At 53.3% G+C, this 20950-nt stretch overlaps 7 protein-coding genes across 7 annotated transcripts; 3 read left to right on the top strand and 4 right to left on the bottom strand.

Annotated features, from left to right (window-relative positions):
* The first annotated feature begins 508 nt into the window (after positions 1 to 508).
* On the top strand, positions 509 to 4623 carry TrAtP1_005705 (uncharacterized protein). Its single transcript, XM_014089120.2, has one exon. The coding sequence runs from the start codon at positions 1185 to 1187 to the stop codon at positions 4230 to 4232; it is 3048 nt and encodes a 1015-aa protein (XP_013944595.2). The 5' UTR covers positions 509 to 1184; the 3' UTR covers positions 4233 to 4623.
* Positions 4624 to 4699: 76 nt separating this feature from the next.
* Positions 4700 to 8699, top strand: TrAtP1_005704 (uncharacterized protein). Its single transcript, XM_014089121.2, has 2 exons — positions 4700 to 5098; positions 5195 to 8699. Exon 2 carries the CDS (start codon positions 5258 to 5260, stop codon positions 8354 to 8356), a length of 3099 nt encoding a protein of 1032 aa, XP_013944596.2. The 5' UTR covers positions 4700 to 5098; positions 5195 to 5257; the 3' UTR covers positions 8357 to 8699.
* Positions 8700 to 8778: 79 nt separating this feature from the next.
* TrAtP1_005703 (uncharacterized protein) lies at positions 8779 to 10800 on the bottom strand. The gene is made up of 2 exons (XM_014088930.2): positions 10012 to 10800; positions 8779 to 9950 (listed from the first exon to the last, which is right to left on the bottom strand). The coding sequence occupies exons 1-2, from the start codon at positions 10491 to 10493 to the stop codon at positions 8933 to 8935; spliced, it is 1500 nt and encodes a 499-aa protein (XP_013944405.1). The 5' UTR covers positions 10494 to 10800; the 3' UTR covers positions 8779 to 8932.
* Positions 10801 to 11111: 311 nt separating this feature from the next.
* On the top strand, positions 11112 to 13700 carry TrAtP1_005702 (uncharacterized protein; the record flags this gene model as incomplete). The annotated part of the gene is made up of 1 exon (XM_014089122.2): positions 11112 to 13700. The coding sequence occupies one exon, from the start codon at positions 11112 to 11114 to the stop codon at positions 13698 to 13700; it is 2589 nt and encodes an 862-aa protein (XP_013944597.2).
* A 160-nt stretch (positions 13701 to 13860) lies between these two features.
* On the bottom strand, positions 13861 to 14907 carry TrAtP1_005701 (uncharacterized protein; the record flags this gene model as incomplete). The annotated part of the gene is made up of 4 exons (XM_014089123.2): positions 13861 to 14151; positions 14217 to 14715; positions 14781 to 14809; positions 14875 to 14907. 4 exons carry the CDS (start codon positions 14905 to 14907, stop codon positions 13861 to 13863), a joined length of 852 nt encoding a protein of 283 aa, XP_013944598.2.
* A 1141-nt stretch (positions 14908 to 16048) lies between these two features.
* On the bottom strand, positions 16049 to 18029 carry TrAtP1_005700 (uncharacterized protein). Its single transcript, XM_014089124.2, has 3 exons — positions 17827 to 18029; positions 17314 to 17713; positions 16049 to 17244 (listed from the first exon to the last, which is right to left on the bottom strand). Exons 2-3 carry the CDS (start codon positions 17490 to 17492, stop codon positions 16206 to 16208), a joined length of 1218 nt encoding a protein of 405 aa, XP_013944599.2. The 5' UTR covers positions 17493 to 17713; positions 17827 to 18029; the 3' UTR covers positions 16049 to 16205.
* TrAtP1_005699 (uncharacterized protein) lies at positions 18030 to 19166 on the bottom strand (the record flags this gene model as incomplete). Its single annotated transcript, XM_066112823.1, has 1 exon — positions 18030 to 19166. One exon carries the CDS (start codon positions 19164 to 19166, stop codon positions 18594 to 18596), a length of 573 nt encoding a protein of 190 aa, XP_065968909.1. The 3' UTR covers positions 18030 to 18593.
* Positions 19167 to 20950: the final 1784 nt, after the last annotated feature.

Here is a 20950-nt window from a genome sequence, read left to right as displayed (position 1 = left end):
ATCCCAATGGTCGGTAGTGCCACCGTCTCTTTTGATTGCACCTGGGCGCCGTCCGGAGCTATCTCTGCCTTCATTTAACATTCCATCACCGCGTCTCTGGCATTGACATTGCCATGTTCCCAAGACGGCAACAAAACAAAGCCTAGCGCCTCGCCCATCTCCTTTTTCGGCGTCCCAGCAACAGGGGTCCGGTCTGGCCCTTGCTGGTCGCCATTTTGATGTCTCGGGTGATGGCCTGCAATAGGGCAGCCTCTTGATCAGCCGCTCCACTTCGGAGCTTGGGCTCTTTAGCGATTCTGCTCCAGCGCTTCCAGCACTCCAGCAACCAACTGGCAGCTCTCCTGACCTGGAGCTGTGTATAAGCGGAACCCCACAGCGCCCCGGGGAACCACAGCCGCTAAATGGGCAGCTCCATAGCTCTTGGTAGCGTTGATTTGTAGCGCTGGAGCCGCTGTGGTGGTGGCCGTCGGCCGAGCTGCTGCATCATTCCATTTTTTTTTCTTTTCCACTCTGTGGCTGCAGTGCCTAGCAAGAGGCGTTCTTGCTTGAGACCGTAACAAAGCACGAGGGACAAAAAAAAAAAAAAAAAACAAAGCCCAATTCAAGCTACGGAAAGGCTGGCTTGACGTGCGGCGTTCTTTGATCGCACTTGTGCAACGCGCGTGGGAACAAGGCCAGCAACACAGCCGCCAAAGCCCGTTCAATCGTCCGTTCACGCGATGCTTCACTAGACTTTCTTTCATTCCTTCTTTCATCTTCTCTTCATTGTCGCTGTGAGTTCCGAGCCCTAGCCGCTGCACGCCGCCCCGCCTGGTCCATCATGCGTTGACACCAGTGGATTGATAGCTTTTTCACCATCTTGTCCAAACCGCTATCACTGGCCCCTCCGGACAGAGCTTGAACCGCAACACAGCTAACCGCACGTCATTCCTTTTTTGCCCTACCCGACCTGCCAATTCTCTTTGCCCAACGGCACCAAGGCATCGTCGGGCTAATAAGACTTTTCACTCGCTGTTTCTCTTGTCTCTGGTCTCTTCCTTCTGCCACTGCTTGTTAAGTCGTTGCCATCATCTCAATGATATCCTGAGCACCTCTTCTGCCTCCATCTGCCGTATTGAACCCATTATTTTTTCTCATCCTGCTGCAAACTATCCTTCTGTCCTGCTCGAGTCCATGGCGGCGAGATGACGGCGACTCCCTCCAGCAACCGGCTGAAGCTTACTCCCTCCAATTCACCTTTTCTCACCTCCCGACGGGCGAGATCCCCGCTGCGCGGCCGACCCGTTTTCGAATCCCGCCTTTCGCTCAAGAGAGTCGTCGGAACAACGTGTCGCTCGCCAACCGCCTTTGATGCCGTCAACGACTGCTTCGCCTACACCGCTGGCGGTGCCGTCGTCGTAGTGACTGTCGACGGCGATCAGTATACCCAGCGATTTTACCGAGCACGGCCGAGTGTGGTTTCCCTCTACTCCGCCTCCCAGCATGCGCCTTCTACACCGACGACATCGACAGCCCCGAAAGCAAACGATAGCCGCAATCGAGCTACCGGCCACCGGGACTCTCACAGCGGTTCAGATTGGTCCGACGGGCCGGCTCCCAGGACATGGACCAGTCGTGAGCGTATCAAGGCGGCCACCTGCTTGGGTCTAAGTCCAGATGGCAAGTACTTGGCCGTCGGCGAGACTGGATATGCGCCTCGAGTTTTGATTTTTAACCTTCAAGAGACTTCGTCCGATGTTCCCTTGGTCTCAATTAATGAGCATACCTTTGGCGTCAATGCCGTTGCGTGGTCTCCGGATTCCAAATATCTTGCCTCCCTCGGTGCTGCCAACGATGGCTATCTGTATGTCTGGAAAGTCGATTCTCGCACCGGCCATACAAAACTCTTCCAGCAAAACAGGTGCACATCTTATGTGAAGGACATGGTATGGCTGGGGAACTCTCTCATTACGCTTGGCGTTCGTCATATCAAGATGTGGAAGATTGATGAGAACGCCGGGGTTTCTCCCACCAAGCCCAAATTTGGGCTGGACCACCCTCCCTTGTCGCCAAACTCTCAAAGAACTTTGCCTGGCCGAAATATTATTCTGGGAGGGCTTCTGGAGGCAACATTCAACTGCGCTGCTGCCGACGGGGACAGACTGGTCATCTGCACAGACACAGGCGAGGTCTGCATTTTAGAAGGCGACGACAAGCAGACAAAAATTATCAGTGTCCTGGGTCTGGACTTTTTTATATCGACAATTGAAATTCGAGGCGACGTTGCGTATGTTGGGGGCAGAGACGGCAACTTTGCCAAAATTGATGTCACCAGGTTGATGGACGGAAGCAAGGACTGTGTTATTGGTACCTCGCAAAACTCGACGGGATTGGCTGCTTTGGGCTTTACTACTAACAAGTCCGTCACCGTTGATGCAAAAGGATCAATCGATGTCTGGGACTTGGATTACATACCCGGTCAATCAGATAGCCCATCATATCACATCCATATTCCAGGCCAAGGAGAGCCTGTCGCTGGCATCTACCCCATGCATAGGCCAAACGAAATGCAAGCGGCTTTCTTGACGTGGTCGAATTCGGGCATGGTAACCTTCTGGGACTTGAATGGCCAGATGAAAAAGTCGATTGGTATTCCACTGGAAGTCTTGAGCGCGCCAGACACCAATGTGGAGTCTGTAAATCAGTTGGCTTGCGTCAAGATCTCAAAAAGCGGACGTCTCTTGGTTACAGCTGATCGGTTGGGAGTATTGAGAGTCATGGATACTTCTACAGAAGAATGCATACTCGATACTAAAGCTCACTCAGCTGATTGTACGGGCATCAGCCTTTATGAAGAGGAGGAGAAATTTCTGATGGCTTGTTGCGGTAGGGACCGCACGGCACAGCTATTCCACCGCACGTCTAGCGGAAATATCGAGCACTTTCAAACAATTGATTTTGCTGCCAGGGTCGTCCAGGTGCTCATCCTATCACTTGACAAGGTAGTCACTTGTGCATGGGATCGGACGATGCAGATTCACGATTTGGTCACAAAGGAAGGCAACCCGGATGCAATTGCGGCCATTTCTGCGAGAGTTGTCACTTTGAAAGCATCGCCAACTTCCATGACTGCAAGCTTGGACAATAGGACAATGTTTGTTTCCATGTTGGACCGATCAATCTGTCAGTATGACCTCAGGACCGGGCGGCCAATAAACTGCTTCAAATGTATGGATGAGACTGGGATAGAATCAGCAGTCCTTGAATCCCTCTCTGTTGAACAAGGCTCTCCCAGAGACTCTGACTTTCTCTTGGGCGCATCCAACACTGATAAATCCATACGTCTTTATGACTCGATTTCTGGTACGTTTTTGGATCGAGAATGGGGTCATACAGAGGCCATCAACGGAGTCTCCTTGGTTGAAGACAATGATGAGGGCAGAAAGGTTGTGAGCGTCGCGGCTGATGGAACAATCATGATTTGGTCTCTGGATGTGCACGAGCGACTGAGTAGAGACCCGTCACCTGCAAGAGATGCCACTTCTAACAGACCAACTCTGCGAAAAGTCCTATCAAAAGCTGAACTAGCAGAATTCCAACGTCCGCGCGAAGTCTCAGGAGGACGACGTTCAAGTACACCACCGCCGCCATCACAGCCTCGGACGTTGCGTAAGCGCACTTCTCGACTCAATCTTTCTACTACTGCCAGTGCCAAGACGCCTTCTGAGACGCAGCCCACCAGCCCCAGGAGTACTAGGGTCATGGACGACACTCCGTCGCGTCGAAAAGGCATGGGAGCTAATGCTAGCAGCCCCCCGCTCAGCCCAAGGTCTCGACTGTCTCGCAGACCTTCGCTACCAGTCCTGAATGACCGCATGGCACGCAAGAAGAATTCGACACCCAACCTACGTGGGAGCAGCTCATTGAACGCGGCGACAGAACAGACTTGCCGCACTCTCAGGGCATACAGGAAGAAGCTATCGTCTGCAGAGCCTATTAACCCAGAAGCCCTGACAGAACTAGATCAAGAGCTGCGGTTCACTGCAGCCGCACTCGGCGATCGTGCAATCAGAAGCAGAGCGATGAACGAGACTGTTTTAAGTGGGCTCCTGGACCAATATTCCGAAAGACTTGTCACCCTGTTAGACGAAAAGCTACGCCTCTCTAGTCAGCCGATTGAACGGGACGCAGAGGTGTCGAGCGAAGACCGTCGCGGCAGCACAGACGAAACATCAAGCACTACATCGTCATGATGATACTATACTTTATATTTGTTTTCATTTGTATTAAAAAAACACCGTCATACCAATTGTTTTCGGGGAGATGGGCCAATCACTACATGGACGGAACAAGTCCACAAACGGCGTTTAGGATTTTTCATTTATTATCGCGGGAAGCTCGAGATAAAGAGCTGGAGGGAAGAGGTGGACTGTGCTTCAGATATGGGGCTCTGCTTTTATAGCGCTGATATGATACCATGGGGAGAGGCAATTGGAGTTTATTGGTTGGTAAATCAGATGCATTTTAGTGTCTTATACGGGCTGGTTCGCCATGCCGGTGGTGGCATGAAATTGCTTTTTTTTTTTGTTTTAAACTTTCAGAGAGATGCGTGTGTAACAGAGGAATTAATCGAAGTAGTTCAGCATGCGCGTGTTTTTTTTAGCACGATTATTCCTGGAATAAAGAAGTAAACTTCGTAAAGAAAGAAAACAATGTTGTCGTAGCTTGTGATGCTAGGTATTCATGTGGCTATAAGCGGCTGATGCCATCGTGACATGCCCGTCAATGATCACGTGATGTGGCTGAAATCGAAATTCCGTCCCCAGTGCTTCTCCGCCTATCGAATCTTGCTTCCTTTCCATCTCCAAAAATTCTCAAACACAACCTTCCGCCCGCAGCCTCGTCGAAGAATCGCTACCCGTCACGTGATATCGGAACAAACTCGGTCGCGAACAGGGAAAAAAAAACAAATCGCGGTCGTGTGAGAAGAAGCGGATCGTAGCGCAGTTGGGAAATCAAAAAAAGAAGCGAGCCGTGTCGAGAAGCTACCTCTGATCAGATGAGAAAAGACGCTGAAGCCATTGTCTGAAAGGACCGGTATCTGGATCCAAGGCTGCCTGTACGTTTTGGGTCTTCGGATCATTTATCATTCCCTCGTAATGACGTAGATGAACATGTGTCCTAACTTGTTTTCCATCTTTATCGGTGATTACAGATCGTGGCGCCCATTTATCCTGTTGCGAAGGAGCGTGAGGGCAGGCGAGGCGGACCTTGGGGCATGAATCAACCGGCCGCCTACACGCCTCTCGAGTCGCTGTTCCTGTTCCAGTCGCTGCTATCCCACGGGGTCGACGGCGGGGCGTTTGCGCGCATCTCTGAGCTTCTCAAGGGGAATGCCCTCATCAAGAGCGGCAGCACGTACGATGCTGCGCGTCTGAGCCCGGAGGCTCTGCAGCAGCTGTTCCTGCAGCTGTTGCGAGATGAGATCAACAGCGAGGCGGAGCGTGCCGACGGGGATGGAGCAGCAGCGGGAGGTGGAGGAGGAGTTGGTGGTAGCGATGGTTCGCGCAAGAGGAAACTGTCGAGCCCGCCGTTACCGACACTCAAAGAGGTGTACGAAAACGTCGACAAGATTCCGATTCTGGTCGATCGATTATACGCACGATATCGAGATCATACGGTGGGGCTGATTCGCGAGGATGAACGCCGGTTTGCGATGCTACAGAGGGAGATTCAGCTGCTGGAACGAAGCGAAAAGGAGCGGCTTGCTAAAGTGGCGGCCAGCCAGAATGTGACGCCGACACTGGCTCCGCGAGATCCAAGGACGGCAGCAGGGACAGCATCGACGACGACGACGCCTGTGGCAGCGGGAGCGCAACCACCAGTGCCGCCTTCAAATGGAGTGGCTCCTTCTCCAGGACAAGCACCAGCAGCCCCAGCGGGCGTCAGAAAGGGGCCAACCCCGAACACACATGTCCCGCCGCCGAAGCCTCCCATGTCCGGTATTGCAGCACCAAAGGTCGCGCCACCCAGTCAGTTGGTGCCTGGAACGCCGCCCCCTCGATCGTCTGCCTTGCCGAAACCGCCAAATGGAGCTTCTTCTGTACTCCAAGCGCCTCCTGGGGCTCCGACGCAGTCAACCGCGCAGGTACTCCAGCCACCTACACAGCAGCCGCCAAAGCAAATCATTTCTCCTCGTCCAGAGACTGCTGTTCCGCAGCCGCAGCCGCCGCAACCACAGACCGCTCCAGGAACAGCGGCCCCTGGTTCTCTCAAGTGGGAGAAGCCTTATCAACCTCCGCAGACGGCACAGGCTCCATCAGCTGAGCAATTCTCACCACCAATACCCCCTTCCACAAACAATGTTGCTCTTCAAAAGCCTCCTCAGACACAACAACCACAGCAGCAACAAATATCGCCGACACCGCCACCACCGTCTCAGCAGCAGTGGCAACGACAGCCAGTACCACATCCACAACATCCAACTCCTCAGCAAACACAACAGCCACATGCTCAGTATCCTCCACTACCTCCGCACGGACAAGCTGCACCCACACCACAACAACAGCAGGCTCGTCCAAGCCCAGCAAAGCCTGTTCTCGTCCACCCTCAGTCTGTAGGACAGCTGGTCGCTCCTCTACACCCTGGACCTCCTCGTCCAGTTGGGCCAGGCGCGGTGCCGCAAGTTCGCCCACCATCAACAACGCCCTCAGCTACCCCAGGGCGCCCTATCCAACCTCAGCAACAGCCCCAAGCTCATCTGCAGCAGCAGGGTCAACAGCCAACCCCTCAAACTCAACATATCCAGAGAGCACTGCCAGCCCAAACGTCTTTACTCGCCCAGAAATTCCAGGCTAGGGGCCAGAATCAGCGGCCACTTGCTTCCGCAACTACTCCCAAAGGAACACCTTCGGTTTCTGCCGGTGGATCTCCCATCCCCAACAAGGCAGCTCCTGGAGCAATTACGACGCCGCGATGGCAGCCGGGCGCTTCTGCAGCACAGCACGGGGCCCGAGTCGCGCCTCCTGCTTCTCCTGCGCCTAAAGATAAGACGTTCAACTCGACGAATGCTGCCCAAGCGCCGCGCCCTATCCCAGAGCATGTGATTCGGCAGGTTGCTGCTACGCCGCCTGTGAGGCGTCCTAGTCCGGCGTCCTCCGTGCCACGGACTCCAGCACCGTCCAGTCCCGTGTCCCTTAAACGAGGTTTCGGAACGAAATGGGCCTCTCAGTCGACGCCGTCTACACCCGGTCCTATAACATCGGAGCCAGAGAGCCCGGCGTATGAGCCTGTTAGCCCTCCTATTCCAAGAACTGCAGTCGGAAAGGACTCGGCCAAGGCAGTTCCCAAGTTGGCTGTACCGAAACCGAGTCCGAAAGTCGAAGCAACACCCCCTGCAAAGGCGCCCCGCGGGCGACCCCCGCGATCGATGCAGAAAGGCCGCGGTGCGAGCGCAACTCCATCTGCTACGGGCACGAGGAGAAGCCAGTCCGTGGTGTCTCAAACAGATGAGCTCTCCCTAGATCATTCCGTGACTAAAGTGAAGAAGGAAGCTGCTGCCACGCCGCGTCTTCGTGAAGAAACCGGCGATACCACTGCCGATGAAAGCATGCCAGGACGTGGCCTCTTAGGCACACCAAATAGTATGGCCCGTGCATCCAAGCGGAAGCGGCAAGATACCCCTACTGACCTTCAAGGCCCTCCAACGCACGTTCTATGGACTAGAGGATTCACAAAGGTCTCCTCGTCCGCCCTCGATCAGATATCAAGTCACCGCGACGCAAACATGTTTGCGACTGCTCTGCGAGAGAAAGACGCGCCGAATTATAGGCAGATTGTACTGCAACCGCAAGACATTACGTCTATTCGTTCTGCGATCAAGGCAGGTAACAAGGCAGCACTGCAAGCAGCAGCTAGTCTGCCCGGTGGTGATCCTGGTACGGCAAGTGTCTGGCTCCCCATCTCTGATGATCTCGTCCCTCCCAGAGGAATTATCAACAGCGCTCATCTTGAGCGCGAGCTGGTACACATGTTCTGTAATGCGATCATGTACAACCCAGATCCAGATCGCGGCCCCGGGCCAGCATTCTTGAGGAGATCTCAGGACGACGAGGAAGAAGTTGTTGGGTACCGGCTCGACGAGAATGGGGTTGTCAAAAACACACAGAGCATGTTCCTGGAGGTCGAAAAGCTGCTCGGGGACCTGCGAGCGGCGGAGAAGGATCGAGGCATTCCGCCGATATCTACGACTAGGCAAGGCAGTGTAGCCACCCCGGCGGAAGACACTGCCGAGGAGGAGGATGAACTTGCTGGCGATGGAGATTCAGCCTCGGCCTCGGGGACGGCCAAGAGGCGGCGCATCAGCACCAGGAGTTAGATACAGCCTGTGCGTATGAAAATGCGTGGCGAGACGACACCTCGTGGGACATCTCTTGGGACGACTCGTGGAACGAGATCGCGGGCTCAAAAAGCACGGGGCTCGAAACTATCGAAATAGGGTGCCTTCTTCTGGCAGGATGGGAGGGAGAGGGAAAGGGAGTTTCGGCGGTTAGCGACGAATTTTGACAGCTTGTTGCTTCTTTTTTTTTCGGAATGCTTCATGAGTTGTGTATAGCGCTGTTTTTGTTTAGAATCAACATTTGTCGGAATAAATTACCACTCAACTTAATTAGCTTTACCCTCAATGCCAGCACTACGGGTTCAACCGTTTTTCAAGGGTTACGTTACTGCTTGATTTTAATGGCCTGAGAGTTGTGAAGTCTTTGAGTTGCATCACATTGTTGATGGTAGTATAATGCTGCATGTTATTACTTTTATTACTTTGTTTGAACGCTTCACTAACAAAGGAGAGCTGCTATAACTATCTCCATAGACCCAGTTTCAAAACACTTCAACTTGTCGTCATTAATCCTCCATCTACTCCTCAGTCTATAATCATAGAATGCTTCCATCATCACTGATCCAACTTTGCAACTCTTATCGACGAGGTTGAACGCTGATTCGGCGCATCCTTCATCGAATCCTGTGCCGTGTCCTTTGCAGGCGATTTCCTCGGCCAGTCTCTACAGATGTCGATATTCTCCCTCGGGAACCACCACTCGAGGAACAGGAAGAACAAGTAATCCACGACGACGCACAGGCAGAAGAGCTTGCCGGCCCAGATGCCGCAGCCGTAGTAGCGCTTGAGCCGGTCAATCAGCGCAAAGTCGCGGATGCGGCTCCCGGTGTAGCCGGTGGTGTCGAAGCCGTAGAATTCCTCCTCGCTAATGGTGCCGCAGATGCCGTCGTAGACGCGCTCCGTGCGCATGGCGACGTTGGACCACGAGTACATCTTTTTGACTTCGTCGTGGAACTTGTCGGTGCGGATCTTGCCGGCGCGCATGGCGGTGATGGCCTTGCCCGTGGCGGCGACGATGTCGTCTTCTTCGGGCTTTGCAAAGGTGGTCATGTGCGAGGGGAGGACCTCGGGGATGCCGCCGACTTGGGTGCACACGACGTAGAGGCCGCACGAGGCCGCTTCGACTATGACGGTGCCAAAGGCCTCTGTCAGGGAAGGGTGGAGGTAGATGTGGCCGCGGGTCATGACGTCGCGGACGTCCTCGTGGCGGATGGAGCCGAGCATCTCAACGCGGTCCTGCAGCACGTTGGTCTCAATCATCTGCTCCAGGTCAATAGCCTTGGGGCCTGAGCCGGCGATGATGAAGCGGGTGTTGGGGTGGTTCTCCAGGATGCGCGGGATGGCGGCCGTGAGGAGATCGGTGCCCTTGTTGTAGAAGAGGCGCGAGATGACGACAATGGTGATGACGTCGTGGGGGCCGAGCAGACGAGGAGACGACTCGGCCCTGAAGCCTTCTCCTTTGTCGGACTGTGTTGGATAGTCGCGAGGGCGGAAGTTTTCACCGACGACGGCGTTTGGGATGACTGATACCATGAGAGGGTCTAGTGAGGCGCGAAGCACCGTGTTTTCCTTGCTGAGGATTGGATTAGAAAATTGGATTGAAAAGAGAGCTTCACTGCATCATCTCAACTCACCAAGTATGGCTCACACATATGCTGTGATCCACATCGCTCAGAATGAACTTGAGCAGCTTGTTCGTCAAGATGCTCGCAGCATCCGCAAAGCCAAACAGCGAATGATCGGTGAAGACGGTTCTCAGCCCCATCGTCCTCGCATGCAGGATGGCCTCGTGGCAAAGAGAGCTGAGACTGCCATGGCCATGGACGATTTCAATCTGCTCGCGGATGCAGATGTTGCGCAGGATGGGGAAGAAGGAGAAGACGGTGGGGAAGGTCGCTGCGCGGTAGATGACGAGGAAGGGCACGTGGTAGACCTTGAGGCCGTTGTTGAGGTAGCGAACGCCCTTGCGGTCGTCGTAGTTGTGGGTGATGATGATGACTTTGTGGCCTCTGTCGATGAGCTTGCTGGAGAGCTGGTAGATGTGCGATTCGACGCCGCCGGGCTGGGGGAAGAAGAAGTCGCTGACCATGGCGATGTTGTATGTTTTGCGCCCCATTTTGTGTTTGTGGTGGGAATTAACAGCTTGGAGTCTCTTCTTGTGGCACTGATGTCTTGATCATGGATCTTCGCGATGGTGATGTTGAGACTGATGCTGAGTCTGACGATGAGTTGAGTTGGTAAGCCTCTGTTTCATGGCCATCTCATTTTCGCCTGCTGCCAGATATCTGCTTTTTGTTCCCTATTTGCTCCGTCTCATCTCATTTCGCCTCATCTCTGTGCGTCTAATCCCAGCGCATCTGATGCTGTTCAAGACTCTTTTGAAGCGCGACACTGGTTGGCGGTTAGAGTCTTGCGGGATGTAAATAGCACGACGTTATAGCAGTAGTGGCTTCTCGTTATAGGCTCACTCCCCCAAATTGGGCGACGTCTCCAGTGATGACGCTAAGCTCTGCGATAAGCGCGGCGGTCAAGGGCGGCAAAATCCCGATAACAGCTCTGTCGCCAAATTTTTGGACGAGCTATCGCGGGCTACTCGTCCGCATCGCATTGTACTGGCTTGAAAAGCGACAACAACACTGTCTGCATAGCGCATTAGTTTTCTCCCAGTTTTTGAGGCCAATTGGTTAGAATTTTCATCATTTCTTTTAATTTTTATATTTCCTTCAATAAAACAATGTATGCGAGGTACATCCCTCCGTCTGGAGGGCAGAAACCTTTGCGCAACAACGAGGATTCTTCAGCTACGAAACAGTCGCCTGCACCATCCGCTGCCACGACGACGAATGTAGATGGGCTTTCTTACTCTCGCTATATCCCTGGCGCCAAACCAACACAGCAAGATGCATTGCCGATAATCCAGCGGTTCGATGATGAGTCGAATTCTGCAACGCCGAAGAGAAAACGAGACGAAGAGGAGCAGCTGCCGGTATCCGAAAATATTAAGTCAAAGAAATCAAAGAAGGAGAAACGAAACAATGACTTGGAAGAGGTCGAAAGCACATCGAAGGGGCAGAGAGTGAAGGAATCAATGAAGAAAGAAAAGAAGAAGGACAAAAAGCAAAGAAATGCATCAGACGATGAAGACGACGAGCCCACCTCCAATGAATCAATATCTCACCAACAAGAAGCCGATGTCGATGGAGAAGATGATGGCGCCCATGACGAAGACGCTGATATGGCAGATGAGGCCCTTGATTCCGAAAGCGACCCAGAAGCCTCTCCCGCTGAGAAGCAGAAGAAGCCGCCAAAAAGAGAGAAGAAGAAGAAATCACAAGGCGCCGACATGGAAGAGGCTCAAGAGGAGGAGGAGGATAAACGGCACAAGGCCGTCTTTGAACGAAAAGCCAAATCCCTCAAGTACTCAGACATGATCAAAGAGCAAGGCATCGTAGAAGAGCCGGAAGAGCCTGCCGAGCTCCACGGCTTAGAGCCTCTCCCACAGCCCGAACCCGCCGCACCAAGCACCGCCAAACCGACGTACGAGACACTCCCGCCGTGGCTTGCATCGCCAATCCGCGTCTCACAAGACACGCAAACTCCTTTTACGGATCTCGGTATCCTTCCAAAAGCAGCTCGGTTTCTGGAACAGAAGGGCTATGCAGAGGCTTTTGCCGTCCAGACAGCGGCTCTGCCGTTATTGCTCCCAATGAATAAACAACCAGGTGATCTCCTCGTTTCAGCGGCGACTGGTTCTGGAAAGACTCTCGCCTATGCTTTGCCCATTGTAAGAGACTTGAGCAACAGTGTCGTCACAAGACTGCGCTGCCTTGTTGTCCTGCCCACCCGTGAACTCGTCAAGCAGGCACAGGAAGTGTTTGAGCTCTGCGCAAAGGCATACGAAGGAGAGGATAGGAAAAGAGTGCGCATTGGCATCGCGATTGGCAACCAGTCCTTGGCTTCGGAACAAGACATTCTCGTGACCAAAGAGACACGATACGATCCAGAGACTTATAAGCAGCTCGAAGAAGAGGCGTCGTCAAAAAGTACCAGCGAAGAGGACCTAGACGAGCTTCTCACCAGCTCCGACACACGGCGCACCAACCCCCGCATCGGCCCCTGGCAGGGTCAAGTCATTGATTTCCATTCCAAGGTCGACATCCTCATCTGCACGCCCGGTCGTCTCGTCGAGCACATTGACCAAACGCCGGGCTTCACACTCTCCTATATCCGCTGGCTCGTCGTCGACGAGGCCGACAAGCTTCTTGCGCAAAGCTTCCAGGGATGGCTCGACGTTGTCCTGGATAAATTCAAGGTCAACCACTACGGCGCCAGAGATTTCCCCGACATGCCTTACTCGGGCGTCCGCAAGATTCTTCTCAGCGCCACTCTGACTAGGGATTTGAGTCTCCTGAACCAACTCGCGTTGAAGAGGCCGAAGCTGATTGTCCTGGAAAGCGGCAGTGACGTACAGGTTGCGGAGCACTCTTTGCCGGATTTGCTGAGAGAGTACGCCGTGAGAGTGCATGATGCGAATCTCAAGCCGTTGTATCTGCTTGATCTTCTACGGAGCCGACATATGGCTATTGGCAATGATGCAACCAAGTCGGACAAAGCTGCTACAGAAGATCAATCAGACTCGGCTTCGGAGACCAGCTCTGACGATTCAAGCTCCAGTTCCGACTCAGATTCAGACTCTGACGATTCGGACACTACTTCAGATTCTGATACAAGCTCAGATTCGGATTCAGATTCAGATTCAGACGCAGATTCAAAATCAAAAGAAAAGAGACCACGCTCTTCGTTATCCAACTCGCAAATGCCCAGAGCTCTCATATTTACAAAATCCAACGAGGCCGCACTGCGATTATCACGACTCCTCACCATCCTCGACAAGTCCCTCGCCACACAAATCAGTACCCTCACATCTACCACGCCCACCAGCATCCGCCGCAAGACCCTGCGAGCATTCACCACCCCTTCTTCGCCCCTGCGCCTCATCATCGCATCCGACCTTGTCGCACGTGGTATCGACATCCCGAAGCTGCCACATGTCGTCAACTACGATCTTCCCCCCAGCGTGGCCGGCTATGTCCATCGTGTAGGCCGGACTGCTCGAGCAGGCAGATCTGGATGTGCCTGGACGCTTGTAGGAGATGGAGAGAGTGGTTGGTTCTGGGGTAAGATTGGTAAAGGCGCCGGCGTAAAGAGAGCACAGAAGGTGGACCGAGTGATGATAGAGGAGATGAATGAAGATAGAATAGAAGAGTACGAGAGTGCGCTGGAGAAGCTAGGCAAGGAGGCGCTCGAGTCGCGAAAGAGATAGAGATTCATTTCGGAGACCAAATAGAGACAAAGACAAGACTAATATCATGGAAAGAAAAACGCAAGCTTTTAACAAATATTGCTCTTGGCTGGTAGCGCTGTATCACAATTTTTGTAGTGATAACGGTTCCTATTGTAAAGGAACAATTCAAAAGTCCGGGTTAGTTGTCGGATGCCCAGACATTTACCTCTTGACGATTACGAATGGCAGACGGCTCAACTCTGGGCCTGTTTTCCTCATCGGTGTTGTTGGTCAGGCTCTGATATCCTCGCGGACGGGTAGAGTCCTCTTGCTGCTCGACGACCTCGTCTACATCTGCGTCTGCGTCTGGAATGCCTGCCAGCAGTGGACGGCTCTCCCGGTGATTGACCTGCTGCTGTCGATGCCAGCTGACGGAGCGCCATGCAGTCCACCAGTTAGTGCCTTCTCTAGTCATGAGCAAGCTCAAAGCCTGTGTGAATCGTGAGTATCGTATATGGATATAGTAAGAGAAAGGGGGAGTAAGAGACAGCTCACCTGCAATACTCCCACGACAATGACAATCCCAAAATCTGCTCCCGCACTGCCCCTGAGGGCTGATTTCCAAGGCCCTCTGCACACCTGATTGCGCCCAAACATTTTCGCGCACGTCTTTGGCTCGGAGATGGGATAGGCCCTGTCCACGAGGGAGTTTAAGCCGCAGCAGTTGAGCGTATCTTGAATCAAGCGAATGGCCTCCCCATTTCTGCCGCGCCACAAGCCCTGCCATTGATTGTTGATGAGGCATTCCACCGTGTCCGAAGGCACCACTCTTTCGAAGAGCAGTGTTGCGAGAACGGTGGTGACAAGGCCCTGGAAAGCCTGCAGGACGGTTGGGCTGAGGCGAATGAAGGGGTTTGATGAGCTGCGGGCGGAGTGGAGGAGGCTGGGGTGTATGAAGGAGTTGAGAAAGGAGAGAATGGGCAGCAGGGCCGTGAGGATGGTTACGGCGGAGCTGATGGGGAGGGAGAGATGAACGCTGTGGAAATACACGACTCTATTTGAGGGCATCGTGGATGTTGTTAGCAGGGCATCGTTGGGCTCATCTCATGTATAACGTACACTGCGACGCCGAATAGCACGGCGTGGACCTGATTCGACATTTATATCAGCCATCGGAAGAGAAGAGAAGGAAAGCGAAGCGGATGGTTCGTACCAGCATAAACACAAGCCCCAATCCCAGCGCCATGGTTTCTTCTCTTCTTGTTTAACAAGGCCCGATGCGATGCAGCTCAGCGATGGTACACGCAGCAAGGCAGCCGTAAGAGCTTCTCAGTGTAAGCGAGACGAGCAAAAACAGTTCCAGTAACACAGCAATAGCAGCAAGATATAGGTACGAAGCAAGCGATGAAGACAAGAGCGACAATGACTGGATTTGGCTGGATTGACACGCAAAAACAGTGGGAAGAAGAAAAAAAGGTGATTTTCCCCTCCCTTCTTTCTGCGGTTTGTGTCATATCACAGTGGTGGCGCTGCCTGATTGGGCGGGCTGTGCATGTCTCGCTACGCGCCCTGCAGCACCAACGCGGGAGGCCTACGAGGTACATGTACATGTGCAGTGAATGGCGATGGCGATGGTTACAGTGACGGTGACGGTAACCAAGTCCACTGCGCAGGGGCTGGATAATTTATGTCCACCTTATGTCCATTTTCTCTCATTTTCTTGCTGTCACTTGTCACAAAAAATACAACAGGCAGCATAGAAGGAGGGGTCTGGCGTCGGCTGCCTTGTTAACACTTGGGTAGTATGCTGTAGTAAATCAATTCGATGGCGGAAGCTCACTCGCTGGTGCTTCAAAGGTGCTGCTCTGCTGGCGTGCTTGAAATTGTCATAAGAGAGGCTTTTCAAGGCTTGGGACTCGGATATCTTTCAAGGAATTGATTCAAGCTCATAAATGGGTTATCCTATGCAATATATAGAAAATCCAGTGATTCAAGCTGTCCAAATAGGGAGTGCCTTCTTACACTCGTGTCTTATTGATCAAGGCTAACAGATGTAGCATCCAATGGCAGAACTGGGGAAAACAAACCACAACCTATATACACCTTATGCGGCTACATGAAAGAGCGACGGAACATGTCTGTCTTTTTTCCCTACTTCTTTTTCTAAAAGATTTTTCGTTCATCTTACTACAGAGCTAGTAGTATCATCCTCGTTCTCAGATCCCACATTACAAGCTGTGGACCACACTCTGAAGAGCACTCGAGAAAGGCTATATAACCCGACGGCTAATTATCAACTACACTCCATCAGACGAGTCAGCAACAGTGTATGGCGCACAGCATTAATCACATCACAACTTTCCAAAGATTCAAGATGCAAAGAGAATAATCCAAACTTAAGAGTCATGCGCAGTTTCATTCATGGCTAGCTACCATCAGACTATTAACATACAAGCAAATGAAAAAGAGATAGGCTACCCAGCAATCTCATCCTATTCGTAACATCTCGTTCCTTTTTTATATTTTTACAGTTTATTTTTTTGTTTAGTTGATTGGTGACAAGCCACCTCCAATGCGGATGGTAACAGACTTGTTCTGGAGGTAAGCGTTGAGTGCCTCCTCACCCAGCTCGCGGCCAATACCAGACTGCTTGTAGCCGCCAAAGGGAATCTGGGCGTGGAGGAAGTTGTAGTTGTTGACCCAGACGGTACCGGCGTGGAGCTCGTTGCTGACGCGAATGGCTCGGTCGAGATCCTTGGTGTGGATGGCAGAGGCCAGGCCGTAGGTAGAGTCGTTGCTCATGCGGAGGACATCCTCCTCGTCCTTGAACTTGGCAACGGCAGCGACGGGTCCGAAGATCTCCTCGCGCATAATCTTCATGTCGTGGCCGACATCGCTGAAGATGGTGGGCTTGATGAAGTAGCCCTTCTCGCCGTGTCGCTCTCCACCAATCTCAAGCTTGGCACCCTCTGACTTGCCTGCGTCAATGTAACCCATGATGCGGTCGAACTGGAGCTGGCTGATCTGAGGTCCCTGGAAGGACTCGGGGTGGGCTGGGTCGCCGACCTTGTTCTCCAAAACGCGCTTCTTGAAGGCGGCAATGAACTTGTCGTAGATGCCCTCCTGGACGTAGATACGGGTACCGGCACTGCAGGTCTGGGACTGGTTGTAGAACATGCCATAGTTGACCCATGAAACGGCCTGGTCAATGTCGGCATCGTCGAAAACGATGTTGGGAGACTTGCCACCGAGCTCAAGGGTGACCTTCTTCAGGTTGGAAGCGGCGGCGGCCTTCATGATGGCACGGCCAGTAACGGTTGAGCCGGTGAAAGCGACCTTGTCGATGTCCATGTGGGAAGCCATGGCAGCACCGGCGGTCTTACCGAAGCCGCTGATGATGTTGTAAACTCCGGGAGGGAAGCCAGCCTCGACGATGAGCTCGGCAACGAGAAGGGCAGTAAGAGGTGTCTGCTCAGAGGACTTGAGGATGACAGCGTTACCGGTGGCCAATGAGGGACCAATCTTCCATGCAAGCATGAGCAGGGGGGAAGTTCCAGGGAATGATCTGAGCGCAAACACCGAGCTATACAAGAAGATATCGATTAGCTATTTGGATCCCAAGAGTTGGCTGTGTATAGGGCTGTTCACTTACAGGCTCCTGCTTGGTGTAGACCATGTAGTCACTGTCGACGTCGACAGTCTTGCCGTGGATCTTGTCTGCGTAACCACCATAGTATCGGATGCATGCGCTGACGAGCTGGAGTTCTCCTGTGGCCAGAGCAATGGGCTTGCCGTTGTTGTAACTCTCAACGGCGGCGAGCTTCTTGGCATCTCGGTCAATCAGGTCGGCAAGCTTCAACATCATGCGGCCACGGTCGACGGTGGCAGTCTTCTTCCATACTGTGTTGAAAGCCTTGCGAGCAGCGGCAACAGCAATGTCGACATCCTTCTCGGTGGCTTCGCAGACAGAGGTGATGACCTCCTCAGTGGCGGGGTTGATGACCTCGAACTTCTTCTTGTCAACACCCTCGACGAACTCGCCGTTGATGAACCTTGAAGACGACAATGTTAGCTGTGATCAGACCAGTAGTGACGGTAGGTAGTGGCGAAAACGCAGCAAGTAGCGTAGATGGGGTAGAGGCGCGATGGTGGCGAGAGGACTTACAGGCCAATTGGCTGGTTATACTTCCCGTAGGTGGGGGCGTCGAGCTCAACTGTCAAAGCCATTGTGAATGGATGGTCTGTGGTATATGGATAAAGAAGAGGGGAGAAAAAGAAAAGATCAAAGCCAAATGTGAGGGGCAAGAGGGGTATTTATTTATGACGAAAGGATACACCAGCTCGATACTGTATGCAGGAGATGGGGAAAAGGGAAGGAACCAAGTCGGGGACAACCAGACCCTTTTATTTGCAACACGCGGCGGGTGTTTTTCTGTTCTCATTATTAAGGAGCCCTTCTCTGGGTCCGTATTTGCCTCCATCTCGGTCGCAGAGCGGGGGCGAATGCTTCGACGAGCTCTAGACGGGCAGTGATGCTCCGTACCCCATCCATATCTCCATTGCGCATACAAAAGTTATGGAGCCGGCATGGATACGGCCCTCGCAAGCAGCTACAAGGGTGCGGATGTCTTTGAGACCCCCATCCCCTCGTCCTCAGCCCGCCCACGGCAAGGCAGCGGTACTTTGGGGTCCCGAGAGCAAGCCAGAACTGCGTGTACGAATACTGTACCGCTACCTGTACATACTAGCACAAGTAGTACATCATGCAGAGCCAGGTTCAGGTATAGTGCCCAGCCCAGCCCGCCGCCTCTTTCTTGTCTCGGCCCTCCGCCAGCCCTGATGCCGTGCGCCATGCCTCTGTAGCGACGATATCCGAGCCACAGCGCCAGCGAGCGGCACTTTGCAACAGCGCTGCGCACGTCCATCCAGTCCCTAACCTGCTCTCGTACAGACAGACACACTGACTAGTGCCCTTTGCTGCTTCAAGCCTAGAGCCGTCCATCTTGTTGCAGGAGATCCGCTGCGGGCCCGGGCTGCCGGGGAGGGGCCAGGCTCGAGCTCATCAGGGGAGGCGATTTGTGCGCAAGGCCGGCAGCATCTCGCAGGCCACGCTCCCAAGCTCCTTGGCCCCGAATCAGTGCTGCTGCTCGTTCCCCACAACGCTCGCCGTCCCATGCCTCCTTCAGGCTGCTCCAGCGCGGCGCTTGTTTCGTGGAGGGTGGCTGGAGGCGAACCGAGCGGTGCTAGGCGTGAGCAGGAGTAGTCGCTCCCTGAATTCTCGACGGGAAATGCCCCAGAAAGGGCTCCAGGCGCACCGCCCAGCCCGAAGCAGAGCGGCTCTGGGGTTGTTGAGCAGGTTCCCCGCAGCAGGCCGGTGGCTAGCGAATGATGACATTCCTGAGGCAAGCCGTGGCCAAGCAAACGCATGCGTGTACAGTATAGATATAGTGCTCCGTGTATTCTCCGTATGAGGGCGATCAAACGAGGAACCATGCGGGTGTCCATTCTTGCTGCAGAATAGCCCATCCGGATGCCCTATCTGCCTATCTTGCCGCCGTGTAATTTGTGCTGAGCAAAGCCGTGCATCATTGGACACGATATTCTCCTCCATCGGGGCAGCCCTATTAGGTATTTCCTCGCCTTCTCCGCACTCGCACTCGCAATCTTGCACCAGCTCTCCGCCCGCTTTGTCAACAAGTTTTGTCAACAGGTTCTTGTCAGCTCCATTTTTCCTTTTTACCTTTGAGGGCAGTAGTTCCAGTACACACTGTACAGAGAAGCCCTGTTGGTTCACACCACCATGCTGGCTGCTGTAAAGAGCGAGTGATCGCCTTGTTTCTTCAGAGCATTGGCTCGTTAATGGGCCCCCCATGCCCCGGCTGAGCGGGTGCGAGGGCATATGTAAATCCCATCTATCTAGCACCGGCACAAGTATTAGCCTAGTCTAGGTATGTACGTGTAATTCAAGACACTCCCTTGCACCGAGTTGGCGTTGGCTGGCATCAATCTGTTCCTACTGTACTTGGAATCACACCTTGACTGCCAAAGGTAGTCAAGTAGTCCTCGTGGCCTTGAAGGCGGCCAGGGCGATTTGCTGAGGATGCAATTGTCCCGGTTTGAGAATGTTCCCGGCATATCCCGTCCACACAAAGGCACATACTTCCTCTTTCATACCATTACATCGTCATCACAACCTCGAGTTGCATTCGCAAAAAAGTATCCCAGAGCGTCACTCATTTCAGTACATTGAGAGCGAGTCAGTCTGTCGCTTTCGTCACACCAGGTACTCGATCCAGAACTGCATCTTCACCGCAATCGACTTGACAGCATGTGCCGCACGGGAAGTTCCGCATGGCTCCTCTCTTTCTCATCGTTGGGATAGAATATTGTAAGCAGTTTAATGGATGACGGGCGGGCTAGCTTCGAGCTTCGAAACTGTGCCTTTGGAAGCATCCACTATGCTTGTTCCCCAGAATCTTCGTACGGAGATGCTAGCAGCGATTCCGATTACCCCGCTTTGGGTGGCTTTGTGTCCCTTTGCTTTGCTCGATTCCGCATGCTTCCTGTTCCGCATCGCCGTTCCGCACACAAGTTGCTATAGGCAGTTGAATAGAAGGATTAGCGTAAACTAGTGAGGGCACCAAAATTAGCTTATCGTTCGGGTGCTTTTCCAGGTTTCCACCCCTCGCCTGGACATGTTGAAAGCCTCGTCTCGGTACTGGATACTCCGTGTCAAAATGCTGTAGCAACATATCTCCGTGGAAGTAGTCGCGAGATCGTGCCATCAATAGCGGTGCTAGACTGGGCTTAGCTGGTCTCCAGGCTCATCCTAGTTCCTCTCTGCCCTGGTGCTCAAAATCGTACGTCAATGTGCGATTGTGGCCTGGAAGCTTCCGAAACCAGTGCGGCTGACGCCTTCTTCCCCAGGCTTCCCTGCAACCGGGGGACGCTGGCAGGACAAGGATGAGCTTCCTGCAACCTCAGCATCCGTCTCACCGAGAGCGATAGCAGGTGATCCAGTCAAGTTTGTTGCTGTTGCGGCCCGCCACGCCTAGAGCGCCTCGCCGGTCCTATGGAACATGCAAGATGGTCCGGGGGTTCCAGATAAGCGCAAGGTAATCACATCCTACGACTAATCTACTACCGCTACCCCAGAAAAAAAACATGCCACTGCGGCCACTTGTTTTAGTCCAGCGCAGGCATTGCTGGGCAGATTTCGGGGAACAATCTATCAAACAATATACTGTACATAGATGACCCTCACTATATAGCAAACTGCAGAGTGCAGA

Source organism: Trichoderma atroviride, chromosome 3, assembly GCF_020647795.1.
Source record: "Trichoderma atroviride chromosome 3, complete sequence".
NCBI lineage: Eukaryota > Fungi > Ascomycota > Sordariomycetes > Hypocreales > Hypocreaceae > Trichoderma > Trichoderma atroviride.
This window is presented reverse-complemented; position numbering and strand designations above follow the sequence as displayed.

What these genes read in the sequence shown, in the direction of transcription:
- TrAtP1_005705 (XM_014089120.2), top strand. Translation starts at nt 1,185, where the DNA reads ATGACGGCGACTCCCTCCAGCAACCGGCTGAAGCTTACTCCCTCCAAT.
- TrAtP1_005704 (XM_014089121.2), top strand. Translation starts at nt 5,258, where the DNA reads ATGAATCAACCGGCCGCCTACACGCCTCTCGAGTCGCTGTTCCTGTTC.
- TrAtP1_005703 (XM_014088930.2), bottom strand. Translation starts at nt 10,493, where the DNA reads ATGGGGCGCAAAACATACAACATCGCCATGGTCAGCGACTTCTTCTTC. An exon ending in ATATGTGTGAGCCATACTTG is followed by an intron (nt 9,951 to 10,011) that starts GTGAGTTGAGAT and finishes TCCAATCCTCAG; the next exon opens with CAAGGAAAACACGGTGCTTC.
- TrAtP1_005700 (XM_014089124.2), bottom strand. Translation starts at nt 17,492, where the DNA reads ATGCCAAGAAGCTCGCCGCCGTTGAGAGTTACAACAACGGCAAGCCCA. An exon ending in TCTACACCAAGCAGGAGCCT is followed by an intron (nt 17,245 to 17,313) that starts GTAAGTGAACAG and finishes CTTCTTGTATAG; the next exon opens with CTCGGTGTTTGCGCTCAGAT.